Source organism: Adiantum capillus-veneris, chromosome 4 (assembly GCF_014529385.1).
Source record: "Adiantum capillus-veneris isolate H3 chromosome 4, ASM1452938v2, whole genome shotgun sequence".
In the NCBI taxonomy this organism is placed as follows: Eukaryota; Viridiplantae; Streptophyta; class Polypodiopsida; order Polypodiales; family Pteridaceae; genus Adiantum; species Adiantum capillus-veneris.
In genome coordinates, this window is record NC_140934.1 from 163,139,431 (window position 1) to 163,161,280 (window position 21,850).

The 21,850-nt window shown below is 45.9% G+C and overlaps 2 protein-coding genes across 9 annotated transcripts in view; both read left to right on the top strand.

Moving 5' to 3' along the window:
• Positions 1-21,850, top strand: part of LOC147460285 (urea-proton symporter DUR3-like) — an 89,460-nt gene that overhangs the window by 53,198 nt on the left and 14,412 nt on the right. The gene's annotated exons all lie outside the window — the stretch shown is intronic.
• On the top strand, positions 8,161-8,976 carry LOC147460287 (uncharacterized). Its single transcript, XM_086510032.1, has one exon. It carries the CDS (start codon positions 8,161-8,163, stop codon positions 8,974-8,976), a length of 816 nt encoding a protein of 271 aa, XP_086366158.1.

A 21,850-nucleotide genomic window follows, 5' to 3' on the forward strand; every position in this document is an offset into this window, starting at 1 on the left:
CTGTTTGGTTTCAAAGTTATCCATTTGAGACTTTTTGGCATTTGAGGTTTTAAAGTTACATTGGCTTTAAATCTGTAACAGACGAAACTGGCCTGCTATCGAAAACGACATTTAGGCGGAGGTTTCGTGAGAGCGCACTATCGCCAGGTTCAACGAGAGCAAAGAAGCTGTCTAGAGTCAAAGATGACTTAATGTATGAGAAGATACAGGTGATGATCAAGGTGGAGCTGAGCATTTTGAGGGGTGACATTGAAAAAGAGATGTATGCAAATGTAGAGACTTACAAAAAATCTATGTGTGTAGATATGAGGAAAGAGTTGGACAAAGAGATGCTTAGTAAGCGTGACAAGATGTACACATAATTGAAGGTCGAAATGTAGACGATTGTGAGAGCAGAAGTGAATGTAATGGAATGCGTGATGCAAAAAAGATTAGAGGATGCACTTGCTACGTCTGAATCGTGGAAATTAAAAAACGGAAGAACGCATGAATGAAAAGGATGCATTGATCGAAGCACTTAAGGGAGACCTCGCAGCTTGCAAAAATACCCCCGCAAAGGAGGGAGAAAATCAACCCTCAATGATAAAGGAGCTCGAAAGCATTAAGGAGCAGGTGAAAACTCTATGGGAAGAGGAAGAGCAGAAGGCGCGAACCACCTCTTCATGGATGGAGCACCTATTTAAAACGCAGGAGAAGGTTGATAAAGCTGAAAAGTGGATTGCGGACGAAAGAAAGGAAAAGATAAGATGCATGAAGCAACGACGACATCGGCTATCATCAATATGACGATTGAGGAGGAGCAAAAGAGAAAGACTAGAGCCCTTCATGTGCGCGTTGTAGGTCTCAAAGACACTGGAAAAGTAGAAGAAGAAGTGCAAGAGGTCCTGAAGCGCATGAGTATTTCTGAACCCACACACACAGGTGCTTGGAGAGTTGGCAAGAAGGGAAATGATGAGTAAGGAAGGCCCAAGGAAAGAGCACTCATTATACGTTTCCCTACGCTGGAAGCTAGGAAGGAATTTGTGAAGAAGAGACCGACGCTTAAGCAAACATGGATATTGACCTCACTCTAACACATGTAGCACAAATGCAAGAGCTGATTCCGAAGATCAAGGCGGAGAGGGAGAAAGGGAAAATTGATTTCTATAGGGGAGGGAGAGTAGTGTTGGAAAATCGCACCACATGACGGTGCGAGACCTATGGGACCAGCCTTAAATTGACAGCATGGAATTGTAATGGATCAATGAAGCTAGATGTAGGCGCATTTGAGGATAGCTTTAATGGAAGAGACATTATTTTTTACTCGGAAACGCATCAGACTCCTGGCGGCACATTACCTAGAGTGACGGGATACCATTGTGAGACTACTTGTCGGAAGGATGTGAGATCAACGCATAGCGGACGGGGGTCAGGAGGTGGCAGTTAGAGAGGAGCTTCAACCCCTCATTTGTATTGTTTGGAGAGATGAGCAGGGCAGATATATGTGGGTCAAAGTGAGAGTGGAGACAGGGAGGCCACTCTACATTGCAATATGCTATTTTTCCCCTCGCACCTCTCATTATGCATCGCCCAAGGGGTAGTCACCCTACATGATATTGGATGAGGACATATGGGAGTTCTCTAGGGATGGAGATGTCATTCTTTTGGGAGACTTTAATGCGAGGACAGGCCAGTCTTAGACAGCTTTCTACGATACCTCAGAGGAAATGTCGAGAGAATTGGATGTCAGTGGTATGGGATTGGCCAGGTGTTCGCAGGATGAAGAGCACACTGGATATGGGGGATATCTGACAGATTTGGGGATTGCACATGGAGTGGCCATCTTGAATGGCCTCCAGAAATTTCCGGCGTCAAGTGGGTTCACTTGTTTTCCTCATAAACATGGGGCTAGCACAGTGGATTATGTTTTGGCTCAACCCAGTTTTATTCCCTCTAGACAGGACTCTATAGTCAGGCCCAGGCCTATTGGGGTAGCAATAGATCATACTCTCCTCACGTTTACCGTCTCATTCCAGTTCAACACATCTCGACTGGCACAGACATCTACACATACCCGATACAATTTTACTTTGGAGACTAATTCTGCCTATATAGTTGGTATCTACAGACTGTTATGCACAGAGGATCCGGGGAGACCTCTAGTGGAGCTCACTTATATATTGAGAGAGACACTACAAGATGCAACAAAAAAGGCATACCCACACACTGAGCTTGGGTAGCGACGACATTCTGGGAGCATAACCCAGAATAGCTGGCATGATGAGGAGTGCAGAGAGACTAGAGCCCAACTTTTGAGGGAGGTACTTCTAGGAGTCATTACTCACAGGGAGTCACAGATTACTTCTCGGCGTATGGTACGACGAAAGAAGAGGGCATTTCTAGCTCGACAAGAGTAGGATTTATATCAATTATTTTTGAGCCCAAATTCAGGCGAGGCATGGAAACTCTTCCATGAGCACTCTCCCCCACCAATCATCACTTCTACAGAGGTATGGGATTAGTATGCATCATCCCTCTACACAGTCTCGTGACAGCCACCTCTTCGATTTGCCAGAGCCATGCCCACACACATGTGCTTTCTTTACCGCCGAGATGGTAAATCAAGCCATTGACAGGATGAAGACCAGGAGAGCATGTGATCACAATGGCCCTGTAGGAGAGCATTTTATGCATGCCAAAGATTTGCTTGCAGAGCTTCTAGCAGTGATGTTCAACCGTGCCATGTGGGAGGGCCTACCTGATACTTGGAGTTTGTCCACGATTGTACCTATCTTCAAGGCAGGGGACCCTATGGAGCCTGGGAACTACCGCACTGTCATGATTGGACACACATTGGCATGGTTGTACGCATCCATCCTTGAGCAGCAATTGAGTAGATGGGCAGAGAGAGAGGGTGTACGGGCAGTAGAACAGGCGGGTTTCAGGAGAGGTTTCTCTACTCTTGGTCATATTTCGACACTCAGAGCCATTATTGAGGCGGGGAGATCACGTGGGAGACGGCTCTATTGTTGCTTTGGTGGATTTCCGCAAAGTCTTCGATACAGTGCCAGAGCTAGATTGATGCAGAGACTGCAGGAGATGGGGGTACCCAAAGAGTTGATTTGGGGGATCATGGATCTATACAAGTCAGTAGTGGGGCATGTATGCACTCCAGAGGGGATTTTAGATTTGGTTCACTCCACTATTGGGGTGAAACAGGGATGCCTGCTATCTCCTACACTATTTGGCATGTATGTGGATGATGTTGCTGACTACATTGAGAGGGATGGTGATAGAGGAGCACAGTTGGCAGGGACATGGATCTCACTATTGTTATATGCTGATGATATTGTGCTAATTTTCGACTCCACGGAGGGGATGCAGCGTCATTTAGATGCTTTGTACACATTTGCCAATGATAGTGGATTTGTCTTTTAACTTGGAGAAAACCAAGGTTATGGTGTTCAACACCACACCACAGTGGGTCAGGAGGTCAGCACCCACTTTTACATATGGCAAGGAGACGATGGAGTATACAGATGCATATACCTATCTTGGAGTAGTCTTCAGTGGACCGGTGTTTTCATTGAAGAGAGCAATAGAAACTAGATTGACGAGAGCTTATGCAACCTTGGGAGGACTGGAGAAGATGTGTTTGCAGGTTCAGTTTCAGGAACCTCGAACAAAGTTGTGGCTTTTTAACACTCTAGTGGCTTCAGCTATGCTCTATGGGGTTCAGATTTGGGGACCCTTGGTGGACCACCATGGCAGATCTGGTAGCACTGATGGATGGTGATGTATGGAGAGGCCTCTAGTCTTTATGATCTCTCGGATAATTCGGGCTAAGGCCTCAGTGTCACATGACATTATTCAAACCGAGCTAGCTGCCCCCCCTCTCGTGGTCGAGGCCCTTACTAGATCAGTATCCTTTATGCATAATTTATAAGCCCTTCCCAGATATAGATATGCTCGGCTAGCCCTTGAGTCATCTCGACAGCTAGCGCTACAAGAGGACACAACATGATGGTATGGGCAGATGGCATCATGGTTTCAGTTACATGGCTTCAACATGGATAGACTGCCTCCCTTCCAATGGATGCACCCTCCCTATCTCTCACACGGACAAAGACCACTAGACTCATACGTCAGGATTTGATCCAGATGGATAACAGGAGCACATGGATACATCTGACACAAGAGTTGGACACGAAGATGGCTTTCTATAGAGACCATCTTCTCCAACTAACAAGAGATGGATATGTGATCAAACCGGTCTATATGGACACTCATTTATCCTATGGGATACGATGTGCTATTGGTCAGATGCGCATATCATCGTATCAGCTAGAGATTGAGACTGGCAGATTTAGGAGAGTACCAGCAAAGGCCAAGATATGGCAACTTTGTTATATAGAGCCAGTGACAGAGTTACATCACATTTTTCATTGTCCGGTATTCTATGAGATATGAGGCCGCTTTCATTGTCTATTCACAGAGGGCTTTGGACCATTCGCTAGAGTCATGAGATATCAGAATCAGAGAGGCCTTTGGTTGTTTTTGCTAGAGCTGCGCAGACACAGGGAGAGTCGCTTGAGGAGATTAGGCAATGGGAGACATTCACAGAGGGAGATTACTGACTTCTTTAGAGCAAGGACTCAGTAGCTAGATGAGCATGCTCCACAACAGACTTCAAAGCCCACTTATACCAAAGGTATATTAGTTGAAAGAGCCATTGAGCTCGGGAGAGCTAGACGCCTGCGTCTACAAGGACGATCACGACATCGACGGAGGCTCCATCAAAGGATTAGGACTATTCTAGCACGACATGGGAGACGCCCAGTACGACTATATACAGAGGTGGACATTGACGAAGCTCTTCAGTGAGCGATGCAATACTTTCTCGGACAATGCTCGATGCCGGGCATCCTCGGGCACTGATGATGATGATGATGATTTTGGTATGTCACTTTACTTCACTTTATTTTTATTTATATACCCAGACATTGGATTAGATGCACCAAGATTGTATCGCTTTGGTCTCATAGGTCATTTTGGCCTTTCGAGGACGTTTAATATAACATTTCATTTCATTTCATTTCTCTCTCTCTCTCTCTCTCTCTCTCTCTCTCTCTCTCTCTCTCATTCTCATGGGTCTCTCACTGTAAGGTGCAGCGGAAGTGAATGTTGAACTTTGCTCAAGATGAGTGCTCCGAACTGTGCTCAAGGGTTCCTTTTACTTACGGAAGGGAGAGCCTTCCGTTCCTTTAGTGAGAGAGTGCAAATGATCACACAAACAAAGTGGAAAAACACTGTGAATGAAGGTACTGAGACTGAGAGATAGAGAGAGAAGAATATGACACCAGAAAAGTTGTCAAACCCTCCTCCACGGGCCCCTCTCTTGATGGCGAGAGAAGTCTATGCTATTGATTGCACAAATCTGATACAAGGTGCTGATGCAAGTTCTTGATGCTTCGATGCAATGAGGATCTAAGTTGGTGACGACGGCGACGACGAGGGCGGCGACGACGAGGACGACGGCTGGCTGAAAACGCTAACTTCAGGGACACAAAACGCTGATATGTCTGGCTGAAAAACGCTGCAGTCTTGGCTGAATATCACCGCTGAAAACGCTGATGCAGTAGGTCTGAAAACGCGACTGTGCAGGTCTGGAAACGCTGAATATGCAGGTCAGAAAACGCTGAATATGCAAGTCTAAAAACGTTGCTACTGCTGATGAAAAACGCTGATTTTCTTGATCAGAAATGCTGGCTCTGCTTGATCAGAAATGCTGGTTTGCTGAAGTCTTGCTCAGGAGGAACTATAGAGGGCCTGTTTTGCAGGTTCTGGCTGTGATCTCTTAGTTTCTTCTGCTCTACTGAGTGACTGCCAATTTTCTTTTATATTAACTTAGCAAAATTGCCCTACCCAGTTTCCCAACAAAGTCACTTATTAATAATAAGTGAAAAATGGCCAAAATAGGGCAAATGGATTTTGTGCCCTGTAAAATGCTCATGATGGCTACTGACTATAATGCTGATGATCATGCTGTGTGCAACCAGAGGATATGCAACTACTCTAAGTGCCTGGACATGCACGGCCTTCACACAGGCTCACAAAGGTGCCATAACACTTCCTAAGCTGACCTGAACCCTGGAGTCCTGGACTTGAAGTAGCTTGTCCACATGCACATAGGGTTAGATGTGCACGTGACATCCCCTCTTTTTTAAAGTGAGGTAGTGGTACCGAGCTGCATGGCTTCCTTGTAGTCTGCCAACAACTCTGGGTAATCTTTGAAAAACTCTTCGTCGACCCACACTGCTTCGTGGGTTCCTTGATCCTTGAACTTCAAAAAGTATTGTCTGACTTGTTTCTTTGAACCACGGCGAAACCAATGAACAACACTTGCTTCGGCTACATGACTTCTACTTCATCGATGATCTCCGACTCTTCTTCTTAGGAAATGTCTGTCGGAGGTGTTCCCTGAAACACTTTCAACCAAGAAACATGGAAAACGTTGTGCATTGACCATGAGTTAGGCAATTGCAATTTCATCAAAACCTCATTTATCTTTTTAATGACAGGAAATGACCATACATTCTGAAAGACAACTTTGGACACTTCTTTTCAATTTGCTTAAGACGTTGCTTCATGATTCTTAAATACACCCAATCCCCTTCCTTGATAGAAACATCCTGACGATGCTTGTTAGCCTGCCGTGAGTAAGACTCCTGAGCCTTGCTTAGCCGAAGCTTCTCACTTTCAGAAATCTCATCCAACGACTGACTTTCAGTATTGGCATCAGGCATTTGATTGACTGAGCGAGTCAAAAATGACTGGAACGGACGGCCAAAAGCTGCCTCATACGGAGTTCGACCAACAACAGAGGAATAAGAGTCATTCAAAATAGCCCGAACCAATGGGAGATAGAGCTCCCAATGAGACTGCTGATCATGCACATATGACTTTAAAACATTAAAAGCCAACTGATTGTAAATCTTTGTTGGACGCAGAGTCTGAGAGCAGAAGACCCTCGAGAGTTGTACCTTGACGACATAATAATAAAGAAATACTAGAAGGGGCGTCTGTCTGTGGGGCCAGTGCATCTGGATGCGGAACTTTGTCGTACCGTGTTGACTCTCTCTCTCTCTCTCTCTCATTCTCATGGGTCTCTTAGTGTTTTTAGGGTTTCACCACTTCTTCTTTGCTGTTTTTAGGGTTTCAAAATTGCCTTTTGGCTGTTTTTAGGGTTTTATCACTGTCTTTTTGCTGTTTTTAGGGTTTTGTCACTGTTTTTTACTGTTTTTAAGGGTTTCGTCACCGTTTTTGGATGTTTTTTAGGGTTTTGCCACTGTTTTTTGCTGGTTTTTAGGGTTTCAAATCTGGGATTTGCTGTTTTTTAAGGTTTCACAAGCATTTCTTGCTGTTTTTTAGGATTTTTTTAACAAAAAAAAATTAGACTCTCTCTCTCTGTTTTTTTTAGTTATGAGGATCAGAGATGTCTTGGGCTATATCTAATTGAGTTACACAGGCATAGAGGAACTTTACTGAGGAGAGCTGAAGAGAGACAACCCCAGAGACAGATCACAGATTTCTTTCCACTAGATATTGTACACCCAAAAGAACAGACAGAGGAGCAGCCAACAGTGGAGAGGTTTGCCAGCACTACTGGCATTCTCATAGACCGAGAATTGGAGCTAGGGATCTAGACGACCCAGATGGAGAAGAGGAGCTACACAGTTTCGAAGGAGGCTACAACAAAGGATTCGAGCCATACTTTCTCGTCGTCCAGAGTGCAGATGAAGATGGATCTCTATGAAGATGGATCTCTACTTCCCTCCCATATTGTCTACACATTGTACTGCTTAGTTCACACATTTCACACCTTTCACCTTTCACACCTATCAGCTTAGTTTAGGATTCCGCAGTATTTATATTTTGTTATCCTAGCTTAATTTATTTTGTTAATCTGACTTTGTATCAGATACACTGCATTGTAACTTTCTAGTCTCATAGGTCACTTTGGCCTTTTGAAGACGTTAATATAACATTTCATTTCATTTCTCTCTCTCTCTCTCAATCATGGGAAGTGTCGAAGAACTGCCAACGGCTTCCCCCACGTGTAAGAAGACGCATCCCTCGCCGGCGGTCCACAAAGCCTCTTTCATGCGGACAGGGAAAAGGATGTCGGCAATAGAGAAGGAAATGAGAGAATGGAGAAACGAAGCTGAAGAGTGGAGAAAGGAGAGGAGCACTATTCTTCAAAGATGGACCGAAGAAAGAGATGGCATATGTAGGAGGATCGCTTCGCTCGAGGAGAAAGTGGTCATCCAAGATTCCATCATCCGAAATCTACGAGCAAAAAGTGGGCAGCTCGAAGAAGGCGACATTCAGCCATCCATGATGGAAGAATTGAATACCATGAGAGAAGAAATACAGGTTATCAAGGAAGGTGAGGAGAAGAACTCATGGGCTGCGGTCATCTCCGCAACACAAAAGAAAGTAGAGGAGGCCGAAAAATGGATTGAGGTTGCCAAGAAAGGGAAAGGTAAGGAAGCTCCTTGTACACCCACTCTTATTAACATGAACCTCGAAGAGGAACAAAGGAGGAGGATGCGGGCTCTATGTGTGAGGGTAACCGGCCTCAAGGACATAAACAATGTGGAAAAAGAGGTCACAAGCCTCACATCCATGATGGGGGTGGACAAGCCTTCACACACAAAGGCATGGAGAGTGGGCAAGAAGAGTGATGGCCTGGGAGAATCTTCAAAAGGGAGAGCTCTCGTACTACGCTTCCCCTCCTTGAAAGAGAAGAAGGAATTCTTGAGAAAGAGGCCTACTCTCAAGAAGACAGGTATTTTTTTTGGTGATGATCTCACTCTCGCACAGCTTGCGCATATGAGAGAGGTAATGCCAAAGATTACGGTGGCAAGGGAGAAGGGAAAGTTGACCTTTTACAGAGATGGTCGGGTGGTGATTGTAGAGCGGCGCTCTACATGACGGTGTGAGACCTATGGGACCACACTGAAGATGGCTACTTGGAATTGTAATGGATCTATGAGGTTGGACGTTGGTGCCTTTGAGGACAGTTTCAGAGACAGGGACATTGTTTTCTTCTCAGAGACGCATCAGGCCCCCGGACAGCTTATGCCACATGTGGTGGGATACAAATGGGAGACAACCCACAGGACAATCGTGAGATCTGAGCATGGGAGTAGCAGTTTAGGAGGAGCAGCAGTGCTATTTAGGGAGGAGTTACAGCCACTGCTACATATTGTACGGAGAGATGATCATGCTAGATACATGCGGGTGAGGCTGAGAGCTGACACAGGATATACATTGCCATACGTTACTTCCCCCCCCCCCCCCCCCCCAATACGTCAGTATATGTTCCATCTAGATGACAGTTGCCTTTCTCTATACTAGATGATGATGTATGGGAGTTTTCTAGAGATGGTGATATCATCCTCCTAGGGGACTTCAATGCCCGAACATGCAACTCTCAGACAATCTTCTACGGCACTTCAGATGAGATGCTTAGAGAGTTGGATGTGGGTGAGTTGGGGCTTGACAGATGCTCACATGACAGAGAGCAGACGGAGTATGGGAGATACCTCACGGAGATGACGACTGCACATGGGTTAGCCTTACTTAATGGCTTATAGCGATTTCCCGGAGCAGCCGGTTTCACATGCTTTCCACACAGACACGGAGCCAGTACAATGGACTATGTTATGGCACAGCTGAGCTTTATTCCTTGTATTCAGGATTTTATATTGGGAGCCAGACCAGTGGGCGTAGCAGTGGATCATGCACTTTTGACATTTTCTGTTTCATTTCAGTGTAGTACAGCCCAGACATCAGGAGGTAGGTCACATACCTGTTATACATTTACACCAGAGACTGACTCGGTTTATACAGAGGAGATCTATAGCCGTCTATGCACAGCTGGTCCTGGCCTCTCAGTGGAGGAGTGCACCACTTTACTGACTGAGACACTGCATGGTGCAGCATCAGAGGCATATCCACACACTCAGCCGGGTCGGAGGCGATATTCTGGGAGCATACCCCAGAATAGTTGGTATGATGAGGAGTGCAGAGAGATGAGAGCCCAACTTCAGAGGGATCTTCTTTTAGGAGTCATCACTTCCAGAAAATCTCGGATTGCTTCTCGACGCGCGACGGAAGAAACAAGCTTACTTGGCCCAGATGGAGCGAGACTTGTATCAGCTGTTCTTGAGTAGAGACTCAGGAGAGGCATGGTGATTCTTTCATGAGCACTCCCCTCCCCCGGTGATTACTTCTCCTGATGTGTGGGGCCAGTATGCCTCATCGTTATATACGGTTCCTGGATAGGACCCCCTTCCAGATCCTACAGAGCCATGCCCACCTACCAACACCTTCTTTACCACTGAGATGGTAAAGAGAGCCATTGATAGGATGAGGACTAGCAGGACATATGATCAGATGGTCTAGTAACAGAGCACTTTACACATGCTAGAGATATGCTGGTAGAGGTTCTTGCAGTGTTGTTCAATCGTGCTATGTGTGAGGGGCTACCTGTGACTTGGAGGTTGTCTACTATTGTGCCTATCTTCAAAGCAGGTGATCCTACAGAGCCTGGGAATTACCGCACTATTATGGTTGGGCACACATTGGCACGGCTGGATGCATCCATTCTTGAGTAGCAGTTGAGTAATTGGGCAGAGGGTGAGGGTGTACGAGCAAAGGGCCATGCCGGTTTCAGGAGGGGTTTCTCCACTCTTGATCATATTCTGACACTCAGAGCCATCATTGAGGAGGGCAGGTCACATGGGAGACGGATTTATTGTAGCTTTGTGGATTTCCGCAAAGCATTTGACATGGTACCGAGAGCTCGATTGATGCACAGACTGCAGGAGATGGGGGTGATTTGCAAGGGCGACTTCTGGTATGCACAGATGACATCATGGTTTCAGACGCATGGTTTCACCCTGGACAGGCTGCCCCCTTTCCAGTACTCTCTTTAGGCACCCTCGACGTCTCTTTTACGGGTGGAGATTACTAGACTCATGCGTCAGGACCTGATCCAACTGGATACCAGGAGGACATGGATAGACCCGCCACAGCAGTTGGGCATGAAGATGGCTTTCTATAGAGAGCATCTTCTCCACCTCACAGAAGATGGGTTTGTAATTCGACCCAGCTACATGGAGACACATGTCTCATGGTTTGCTATGTGCCATTGGTCAGATACGCACATCCTCACATCAGCTGGAGATTGAGATTGGTAGATTTAGAGGGATACCAGCAGACAACAGGATATGTTGCTTATGCCAGTTAGAGCCAGAGACAGGGCTACATTACATATGTCATTGCACAGTGTACTATGAGATACGGGGCCGTTTCCACTGCTTCTTCAGAGAGGGTTTCGGTCCTTTCTCTAGGGTCATGAGTTTTGAGGATCAGAGATGTCTTGGGCTATATCTACTTGAGTTACACAGACATAGAGACACTTTACTGGGGAGAGATAGAGAGAGATAGTCCCAGAGAAAGATTACAGATTTCTTTTCAAGTGCTAGATATGGGACAGCCAGAGGAGCAGTTATCATTGCAGAGCTCGGCCCACACTCATTCGACCACTACCGGCACTCTCATCGACCGAGCACTGGAGCTATGGAGATCTAGACAGCCACGATTGAGGAGAGGGGCTACACAGCATTGACGGAGACTACAACAGAGGATTCAAGCCATACTCTCTCGATATCCAAAGTGCAGATGGGGATGGATTCTAGTAGTATCTAGTTCTCTTGTACCCAGACATGGTATTAGATTCACCATTTTGTAACAGATTGGTCTCATAGATCATTTTAGCCTTTTGAAGACGTTAATATAACATTTCATTTCATTTCATTTCTCTCAGTTTCACAACCTCGAACAAAGTTGTGGCTCTTTGACACTCTTGTGGCTTCAGCTATGCTTTATGGGGTTCATATTTGGGGACCCTCAGTGGACCAGCATGGCAGATCTGGTACCACTAATGGATGGAGATGTATGGAGAGGCCTCTAGTCTCTATGATCTCTCGGATGATTTGGGCAAAGGCCTCAGTGCCACATGACATTATTTGAACCGAGCTAGCTTCCCCCCCCTCTCGTGGTCAAGGCCCTTACTAGGTCAGTATCCTTAATGCATAATTTATGGGACCTTCCCAGAGACAGATATGTTCCTTAAGTCATCTCGAGAGCTAGCACTACAGGGGGACACAACATTCTATTGTGGGCAGATGACATCATGGCTTCAGTCACATGGCTTCAACATGGATAGACTGCCTCCATTCCAGTACTCCTTGGATGCACCCTCCCTATGCCTCACATGGACAAGGACCACTAGACTCATACGTCAGGGCCGCTTTCATTGTCTATTCAGAGAGGGCTTTGGACAATTGGCTAGAGTCATGAGATATTAGGATCAGAGATGCCTTGGGTTGTTTTTGCTAGAGCTGCGCAAACATAGGGAGAGTCTCTTGAGAAGATTAGGCAATGGGAGACATTCACAAAGTGAGATTACTGACTTCTTTAGAGCAAGGACTTAGCAGCCTGATGAGCATGCTCCACAACAAACTTCGGAGCCAACTTGTACCAGAGGCATATTAGTTGAAAGAGCCATGGAGCTCGGGAGAGCTAGACGCCTACGTCTACGAGGACGACGATGACATCGACGAAGGCTCCATCAAAGGATCAGGACGACATAGTGGGACTATTTACAGAGGTGGACATTGACGAACCTCTTCAACAACGGATGCAATACTTTTTTGGACAACGCCCGATGCCGGGCATCCTCGGGCACTGATGAGATGATGACGATGATTTTTGGTCTTTTACTTTACTTCGCTTTATTTTTATTTTTGTACCCAGACATTGGATTAGATCCACCAAGGTTGTATTAGTTTGGTCTCATAGGTCATTTTGGCCTTTCGAAGACGTTTAATATAACATTTCATTTCATTTCTCTCTCTTTCTCTCTCTCTCTCTCTCTCTAGACTACAACAGAGGATTCGAGCCATACTCTCGATATCCAGAGTGCAGATGAGGATGGATTCTAGTTGTAGTATCTAGTTCTTTTGTATCGAGACATGGTATTAGATTCACCATTTTGTAACAGATTGGTCTCATAGGTCATTTTGGCCTTTTGAAGACGTTAATATAACATTTCATTTCATTTCATTTCACTCTCTCTCTCTCTCTCTCTCTCTCTCTCTCTCTCTCTCTCTATCCGATTCTAGTAATAGTAGTATTTTTGTTCTAGTCTTTTTGTACCCAGACATGGTATCAGATTCACTATTTTGTATTCGATTGGTCTCATAGGTCATTTTGGCCTTCTGAAGACATTAATATAACATTTCATTTGTGTGTGTGTGTGTGTGTGTGTGTGTGTGTGTGTGTGTGTGAGCCATTATTGAGGAGGAAGATCATGTGGGAAACGGCTCTATTGTTGCTTTGTGGATTTCCGTAAAGCCTTCGATACAGTGCCTAGAGCTAGATTGATGTGTAGATTTCAGGAGATTATATAAATCAGTGGAGCATGTACGCACTCCAGAGGGGATTTCTGATTTGGTTCACTCCATCATTGGGGTGAAACAGGTCTGCTTGCCATCTCCTACAATATTTGGCATGTATGTGGATGAGGTTGCTGACTATATTGAGAGGGATGGTGATAGAGGAGCACAGTTGGCAGGGACATGGATCCCACTATTGTTATATGCTGATGATATTGTATTGATTTCTGACTCCCCAGAGGGGATGGAGCGTGTTTTTGCTAGAGCTGCGCAAACACAGGGAGAGTCTCTTGAGAAGATTAGGCAATGGGAGACATTCACAAAGTTAGATTACTGACTTCTTTAGAGCAAGGACTCAGCAGCCTGATGAGCATGCTCCACAACAGACTTCAGAGCCCACTTGTACCAGAGGTATATTAGTTGAAAGAGCCATTGAGCTCGGGAGAGCTAGACGCCTACGTCTACGAGGACGACGATGACATCGACGGAGGCTCCATCAAAGGATCAAGATGACATAGTAGGACTATTTACAAAGGTGGGCATTGACGAACCTCTTCAACAACCGATGCAGTACTTTTTCGGACAACGCCCGATGCCGGGCATCCTCGGGCACTGATGAGATGATGATGATGATTTTGGTCTGTCACTTTATTTTTATTTTTGTACCCAGATATTGGATTAGATCCACCAAGATTGTATCAGTTTGGTCTCATAGGTCATTTTGGCCTTTGAAGACGTTTAATATAACATTTCATTTCATTTCTCTCTCTGTGTGTGTGTGTGTGTGTGTGTGTGTGTGTGTGTAGTAGTAGTATCTAGTTCTTTTGTATCGAGACATGGTTTTAGATTCACCATTTTGTAACAGATTGGTCTCATAGGTCATTTTGGCCTTTTGAAGACGTTAATATAACATTTCATTTCATTTCACTCTCTCTCTCTCTCTCTCTCTCTCTCTCTCTCTATCCGATTCTAGTAAGAGTAGTATTTTTGTTCTAGTCTTTTTGTACCCAGACATGGTATCAGATTCACTATTTTGTATCCGATTGGTCTCATAGGTCATTTTGGCCTTTTGAAGACATTAATATAACATTTCATCTCTCTCTCTCTCTCTCTCTCTCTCTCTCTCTCTCTAAGCCATTATTGAGGAGGGAGATCATGTGGGAAACGGCTCTATTGTTGCTTTGTGGATTTTTGTAAAGCCTTCGATCCAGTGCCTAGAGCTAGATTGATGCGTAGATTTCAGGAGATTATATAAATCAGTAGTGGAGCATGTACGCACTCTAGAGGGGCTTTTTGATTTGGTTCACTCCACCATTGGGGTGAAACAGGTCTGCTTGCCATCTCCTACACTATTTGGCATGTATGTGGATGAGGTTGCTGACTATATTGAGAGGGATGGTGATAGAGGAGCACAGTTGGCAGGGACATGGATCCCACTATTGTTATATGCTGATGATATTGTATTGATTTTTGACTCCCGAGAGGGGATGGAGCGTCATTTAGATGCTTTGTACCCATTTTCCCATGATAGTGGATTGTCTCTTAACTTGGGGAAAACCAAGTTTATGGTGTTTAACACCACACCGCAGTGGGTCAGGAGGTCAGCACCCACTTTTACACATGGCCAGGAGATGGTGGATTATACAGATGCATATACCTACCTTGGGATAGTCTTTAGGGGACTGGTGTTGTCATTGAGGAGAGCAGTTAGACTAGATTGACAAGAGCTTATGCATCCTTGGGAGGATTGGAGAAGATGTGTTCGCAGGTTCAATTTCAGGAACCTTGAACAAAGATGTGGCTTTTTGACACACTCTAGTGGCTTCAGCTATGCTTTGTGGGTTTCAGATTTGGGGACCCTTAGGGAACCACCATGGCAGATCTGGTAGCACTGATGGATGGAGATGTATGGAGAGGCCTCTAGTCTCTATCATCTCTCGGCTGATTCGGTCTAAGGCCTCAGTGCCACATGAGATTATTCGAGCCGAGCTAGCTGCCCCCTCACTCGTAGTTGAGGCCGTTACTAGATCGGTTTCCTTCATGCATAATTTCTGAGACCTCCCCAGAGTCAAATATGCTCGGCTAGCTCTTGAGTCATCTCAACAGCTAGCACTACAAGGGGACAAAGCATGTTGGTATGGGAAGATGACATCATGGTTTCAATCACATGGCTTTAGCATGGATAGATTGCCCTCATTCAATACTCCTTGGATGCACCCTCCCTTTCTCTCACATGGATAGAAATCACTAGACTCATATGTCAGGATTTGATTCAGCTAGATATCAGAAGCACATTGATACAGCCGATACAAGAGTTGGGCACAAAGATGGTTTTCTGTAGAGAGCATCTTCTCCAGCTAACAAAGGATGGATATGTGATCAAACCGGCCTATATGGACACTCATTTATTGTATGAGATACGATGTGCTATTGGTCAGATGCGCACATCATCGCATCAGCTAGAGATTGAGACTGGCGGATTTAGGAGAGCACCAACAAAAGCCAGGATATGCCAGTTGTGTCATATAGAGCCAGAGACAGAGTTACATCACATTTGTCATTGTCCGGTATACTATGAGATACGGGGCCGACTTCACTGTCTATTCAGAGAGAGCTTTGGGCGGTTGGCTAGAGTCATGAGATATCGGGATGAAAGATGCCTCGGGTTGTTTTTGCCAGAGCTGCACAGACACAGGGAGAGTCTCTTGAGTAGACCAGGCAGTGGGAGACATTCATAGAAGGAGATCACTGACGTCTTTAGAGCAGGGACTCAGCAGCCAGATGAGCATGCTTCACAATAGACTTCATAGCCCATTTATACCAGAGGTATTATGTATATTAGTGGACAGAGCGAGTGAGCTTGGGAGAGCTAGACGCCCACGTCTGAGGGTGACCGCGACATTAACGGAGGCTCCATCAGAGGATCAAGACTATGCTAGCATGATATGGGAGACGCCCAGTACGGCTATTTACAGAGGCGGACATTGACGAAGCTCTTCAGTGACCGATGCAATACTTTCTCGGACAACATCCGATGTCGGGAATCCTCAGGCATTGATGATGATGATGATGATTTTAGTATGACGATTGTAGCCTTTTAGTTTAGTCTTTCACTTTACTTTATTTTATTTTTGTAGCCAAACATTGGATTAGATCCACAAGGATTGTATCAGTTTGGTCTCATAGGTCATTTTGGCCTTTTGAAGACGTTTAATATAACATTTCATTTCATCTCTCTCTCTCATTGATCGAGCTATAGAGTTGGGGAGATCGAGACGACCACGACTGAGGAGGGGAGCCACGCAGCACCGACGGAGATTATGGCAGAGGATCCATAGGATTCTAGCACGACACCTAGAGTGTCGATCAGGATAGGCTTCATGCTACTGCTATATTGTATCATGGTGACACTTATCCCCACTTTGTACCTTTGTGGCATTATACCATTGCTCAGCTTACCAGCCACCCATAGGAGTCGGTAGCACTCCTATCTCAGTCTCTAGTTTGTAGCTTTGTACCCAGACTTGGTACTAAACTCACCATTGTAATCAGTTTGGTCTCATAGGTCATTTGGCCTTTTGTAGACGTTAATATATCATTTCATTTCATATCTCTCTCTCTCTCTCTCTCTCTCTCTCTCTCTCTCTCTCTCTCTCTCTCTATAAAACTTTGTATCTGACTTTGTATCAGATCACCGCATTGTAACTTTCTGGTCTCATAGGTCACTTTGGCCTTTTGAAGACGTTAATATAACATTTCATTTCATTTCATTTCTATCTCTCTCTCTCTCTCTCTCTCTCTCCCCCCCCCCCCCCCCCCCCGCCACACCTCCTCATGCTCCTCCCTCGCCCAACCACCCCCATTGCGCCCTGCTGCCCCCTGCATTTTCTGCAGCCAGCCCCGCTGCCCTTGCATTTTCTGCTTTGCCTTGCATTCCCCCTCCCCTCCCCAGGGTAGGTACATGTCCATCAATTTTCTAGTAGGGAATTCACACTGCAGGAAAATTTCCAGCAATTTTTAGAAATTTTCAGAAATCCTCAGAGTTTGCAGACAGAATTTCAGAAATACAAAAACTCAAGAAAATTCAGAAATTCAGATAACATACTTTTTTGTAGATTTTGCAGAAATTGCAAGGGTACGCAAAATGTATGCTTGATGCGGGAGACAATGTATGCATAGTGTGGAAACGTATGTGCTCTTAGTGTCTCTCGTTTTCCGGGCGACGATTAAGCATGAGGAAGCAGAATGATAAAGCCGAATCCTTAGAGGATGCCATTTAAAAGTGCAAAGAGGAAATGATGGAGACCATTACCAAGATGAACCGCAATCTATTGGGCACATTAAAAATGCTCGAAGGGCGCGTGTTGATCCAAGAAAGCAAGATAAATGCACTGGAAGATCGGGTGACGACTCAGGATGAAGAGATTGCGTCACTCAAGAAGGATCTCACCGAAGCACGATCAAGAAACACACTGGAAGAGGGCGAATTGCAACCCTCAGTAATTGAAGAAATCAACACGATCAAGGAGCAAGTACGGGCCATCAAAGAGGGAGAAGAGCAACACAAAGAGATGACGACTTCTTGGGTAGATGTTCTTACAAAAACTCAACAGAAGGCGGATGAACCGAGAAATGGATCGAGGTTGCCAAGAAAGGAAAAGGCAAGGAGATAACGTCCACGTTTACACCCACTATCATTAATCTGACACTAGAGGAGGAGCAAAGAAGACGTGTGCACGCTTTACATGTGAGAATTTGCGGTCTTAAAGACAAAGACAATGTGGACGAAAAGGTAAAAGAACTAATGGCCTTGATGGGGGTTCAGGAGCGGATGTACACAAGAGCTTGGAGAGTGGGCAACATAACAAAAAATGGAAGCTGTGGGGAAACCTCAAAAGAAAGGGCACTCATCCTCCGTTTTCCCTTCATGGAAGCGAAGAAGACCTTGAAGAAAAGGCCAACTCTTAAAGAGACGGGCATCTTTCTCAAGGATGATCTTACCCTCTCGCAGATCGCTCATATGCTGGAGGTAATGCCGGAGATTAGAGCGTCAAGGGGAAAAGGCAAGATTGCCTTTTACCGAGATAGAAGAGTGGTAATACTGGAACGACGCTCCACATGATGGTGCGAGACTTATGGGACCACACTCAAAGTTGTTGCCTGGAATTGTAATGGATCTATGCGTCTTGATGTGGGTGCTTTTGAGGATAGTTTTACTGGAAGAGACATCATCTTCTACTCTGAGACACATCAAGCCCTTGGGCAATCTATGCCTCACATTAGTGGATACAGATTGGAGACAGCTTATAGACAGGAGACACGATTAGAGCACAGAGGACGGGGCTCAGGGGGAGTGGCAGTGTTATTTAGAGAGGATCTGCAGCCGTTGATACATATAGCCCGCAGGGATGAGCAGGCTAGGTACATGTGGGTGAGATTGAGAGCAGAGACAGGCAAATATCTTTACATTGCTATTTGCTACTTCCCCCCGAGTACGTCAGTCTATGCATCACCCAGAGGACAGTCTCCCTTTTCTATTTTGGATGATGACATATGGGAGTTCTCTAGAGATGGTGACATCATCATTCTAGGGGACTTCAATGCTAGGACTACCCATCACCAGACAGTGTTTTATGATACTTCAGAGGAGATGCTGAGAGAGCTAGATGTTGTAGAGACGGGCCTGTCTAGTTATCACAGGATGTGGAATATACTAAGTATGGGCGACACCTGATAAACATGGGCACTGCACATGGACTGGCCATCTTGAATGGCCTACAAAGATTTTCTGTGCACATGGATTGGCCATCTTGAATGGCCTACAGAGATTTTCTGTTGCGGGAGGTTTCACATGCTTCCCACACAGACATGGAGCCAGCACAGTGGATTATGTCATGGCACAGCCGAGTCTCATCTCTAGTATCCAGGATCTCACAGTTAGGCCCAGACCGGTTGAGGTGGCAGTGGATCATGCTCGTGTCGATGACCATCTCCTTCCAGTTCAGTGTAGCACACAGGCCATGAGTAGCAGCCCCTACTCGCTACACCTTCACGCAAGAGACGGATTCTGGATTCTGTATACATAGACGGGATCTACAGATGCCTATGCACTGAGGAACCAGGGCGACCTCTGGAGGAGATTACTACTATACTGACATATACATTACATGATGCAGCAGTAGAGGCATATCCACACACCCAGCCTGAGTAGAGACGCCGTTCAGGGAGCATGTCTCAGAACAGCTGGTATGATGAGGAATGCCGCCAGACTAGAGCTAGACTTCATAGGGAGGTGCTTTTGCGGGACATCACTCACAGACAGTCACAGATTGACTTCTGACACCCAGTGCGGCGGAAGAACTGGGCATTTTTGGCTCGACTAGAGCAGGATCTATACCAGCTATTCTTGAGTCAGGACTCGCGTGAGGCGTGGCGGCTCTTTCATGAGCAGTCCCCCTCCCCCCTGCCGTTACCTCTACAGAGACGTGGGGTCAATACGCATCATCTTTGTACACAGTTTCTGGACAGCCGCCCCTTCCCGGCCCCCCCGATCCATGCCCACACACATGTGCTTTTTTCACCGTTGAGATGGTGAAGAAAGCCATTGACAAGATGAGGACTGGGAGAGCATATGATCATGATGGCTTAGTGACTCAGCATTTCATGCATGCCAAAGATCTACTAGCAGAGCTTCTAGCAGTTATGTTACCGTGCCATGTGTGAGGGCTTGCCTGATACTTGGAGCCTATCTACAATTGTACCTATCTTCAAGTCAGGAGACCCTATGGACCCTGGGAATTATCGCACTATCATGATTGGACACACACTGGCATGGTTGTATGTAGCGCGGATAATGTGTCGTGCTCTCTATAGTGGGTGGTCTTCGGCGCAATGTGCGTGACAATCTCACTCAAACAGACTAAACAGGAAGGAAACAATAGACGTCAACAGAGCTCACAAAGACACAACAACAGACCAGAAGAACATATGACTCGACTATCTCAAAGACTGATACAGACTCTGGCGTGGCAGCACACTCAGCTCCAGCCCAGGACTCACAGGTACAATGGGGGTTGTCGAGGCTCAGATGTGCAGGGATGGTGAAGACGTGCTCTGTGTATAGACTCACTGCTTTCGAGGACGATGCTGTACCAAAGGTGAAGAAGATAATGCCGATGACCAACGGCTACTACTCATATGTAACACCATAAAGGGCCACCAACGGCTCATAAATGTCAGCCATGTGGTGACCTGGCCACGATGTCCACTAGACCACCGTCGGTACCCTGCCACTGCCACGTCACGCCCAGCCCAGAGGGTCCGTCCAGTGTGAAACAGCCTAGACCAACTGTACTAACTGTGTCCTGTGAAAGTGACACTGTAGCCTGCTACAGGTTGCCCGCCACAAGACCGCTCACCGTCTCGGTGAGAGGAAATACTGAAAAAACTGTGAAAGAAAACCATTAGGTACTGCATCTGTACATCTTTCTTGAAGCAGGTTCTAGGCCCAAAAGTGGAGTTTAGACACACTGCACTGCTTGCAAACGTTTTAAGCCTTTGGATAGGCGGGACTCAGTATGATTGCATAATCCAAGAATCCCAATTGGCTAAATAGAATAAAGCTCCACAGCAAAGAGATATGCTCGGTTTGGATCCAGCGCATCTTTATTATTGATAACCATAGTGAGAGGAAAATGACCTGGTCCATGCTTGCAGATAACCTTGCCACACTTTTTGCAGGATGAATAGAGGGACGAGGAGTGGCGGGGATGATGGAGCTCACCTGCAGCTGCTCCCGGCCTAGCTCCACCTCCACCAGCCGCTGAACAACTGAATGCAGGAGCCAGCACCAATGGAGGAGGCCCTGCTGCCAAGAGCCTACAACAGCAGGGGACAGCATTAGTGCCTGCTCTCTTTTGTTTTGGTGACTCTCCTGTAGATGATGGGAACAACAATGTTCAGCGCTCTTGATGATCTCTTTGCCACAACTGTGAACCCTAAGGATCTGGGCATTCTGATTGTGTATAGGATCGAGGGGATAGGGATAGATAGGTGCAAATAAGGAGCACACATCTATCATGAGCAAGACAACTATCATGATCTTGGAATTCATCTTGCAGGACTAGCTCTGTGAAGGGAGTTTGCTAGACACAAAGGAGAGCTTTGTTCTGGTCGGAGAAGCAGACACCAAACGGGTTGATGTTTGAGGGGGAGTGAACTCCTTTAGAGGAGATTTCTTACTTCTTCTATGCTTCTTCATAGGCTCAGGTGGCACATTAGATTTAGTTACCGTGGAATCGTTTGAAGAGGGTGTTCCGTCATGCAAAGAGTGAATAGAG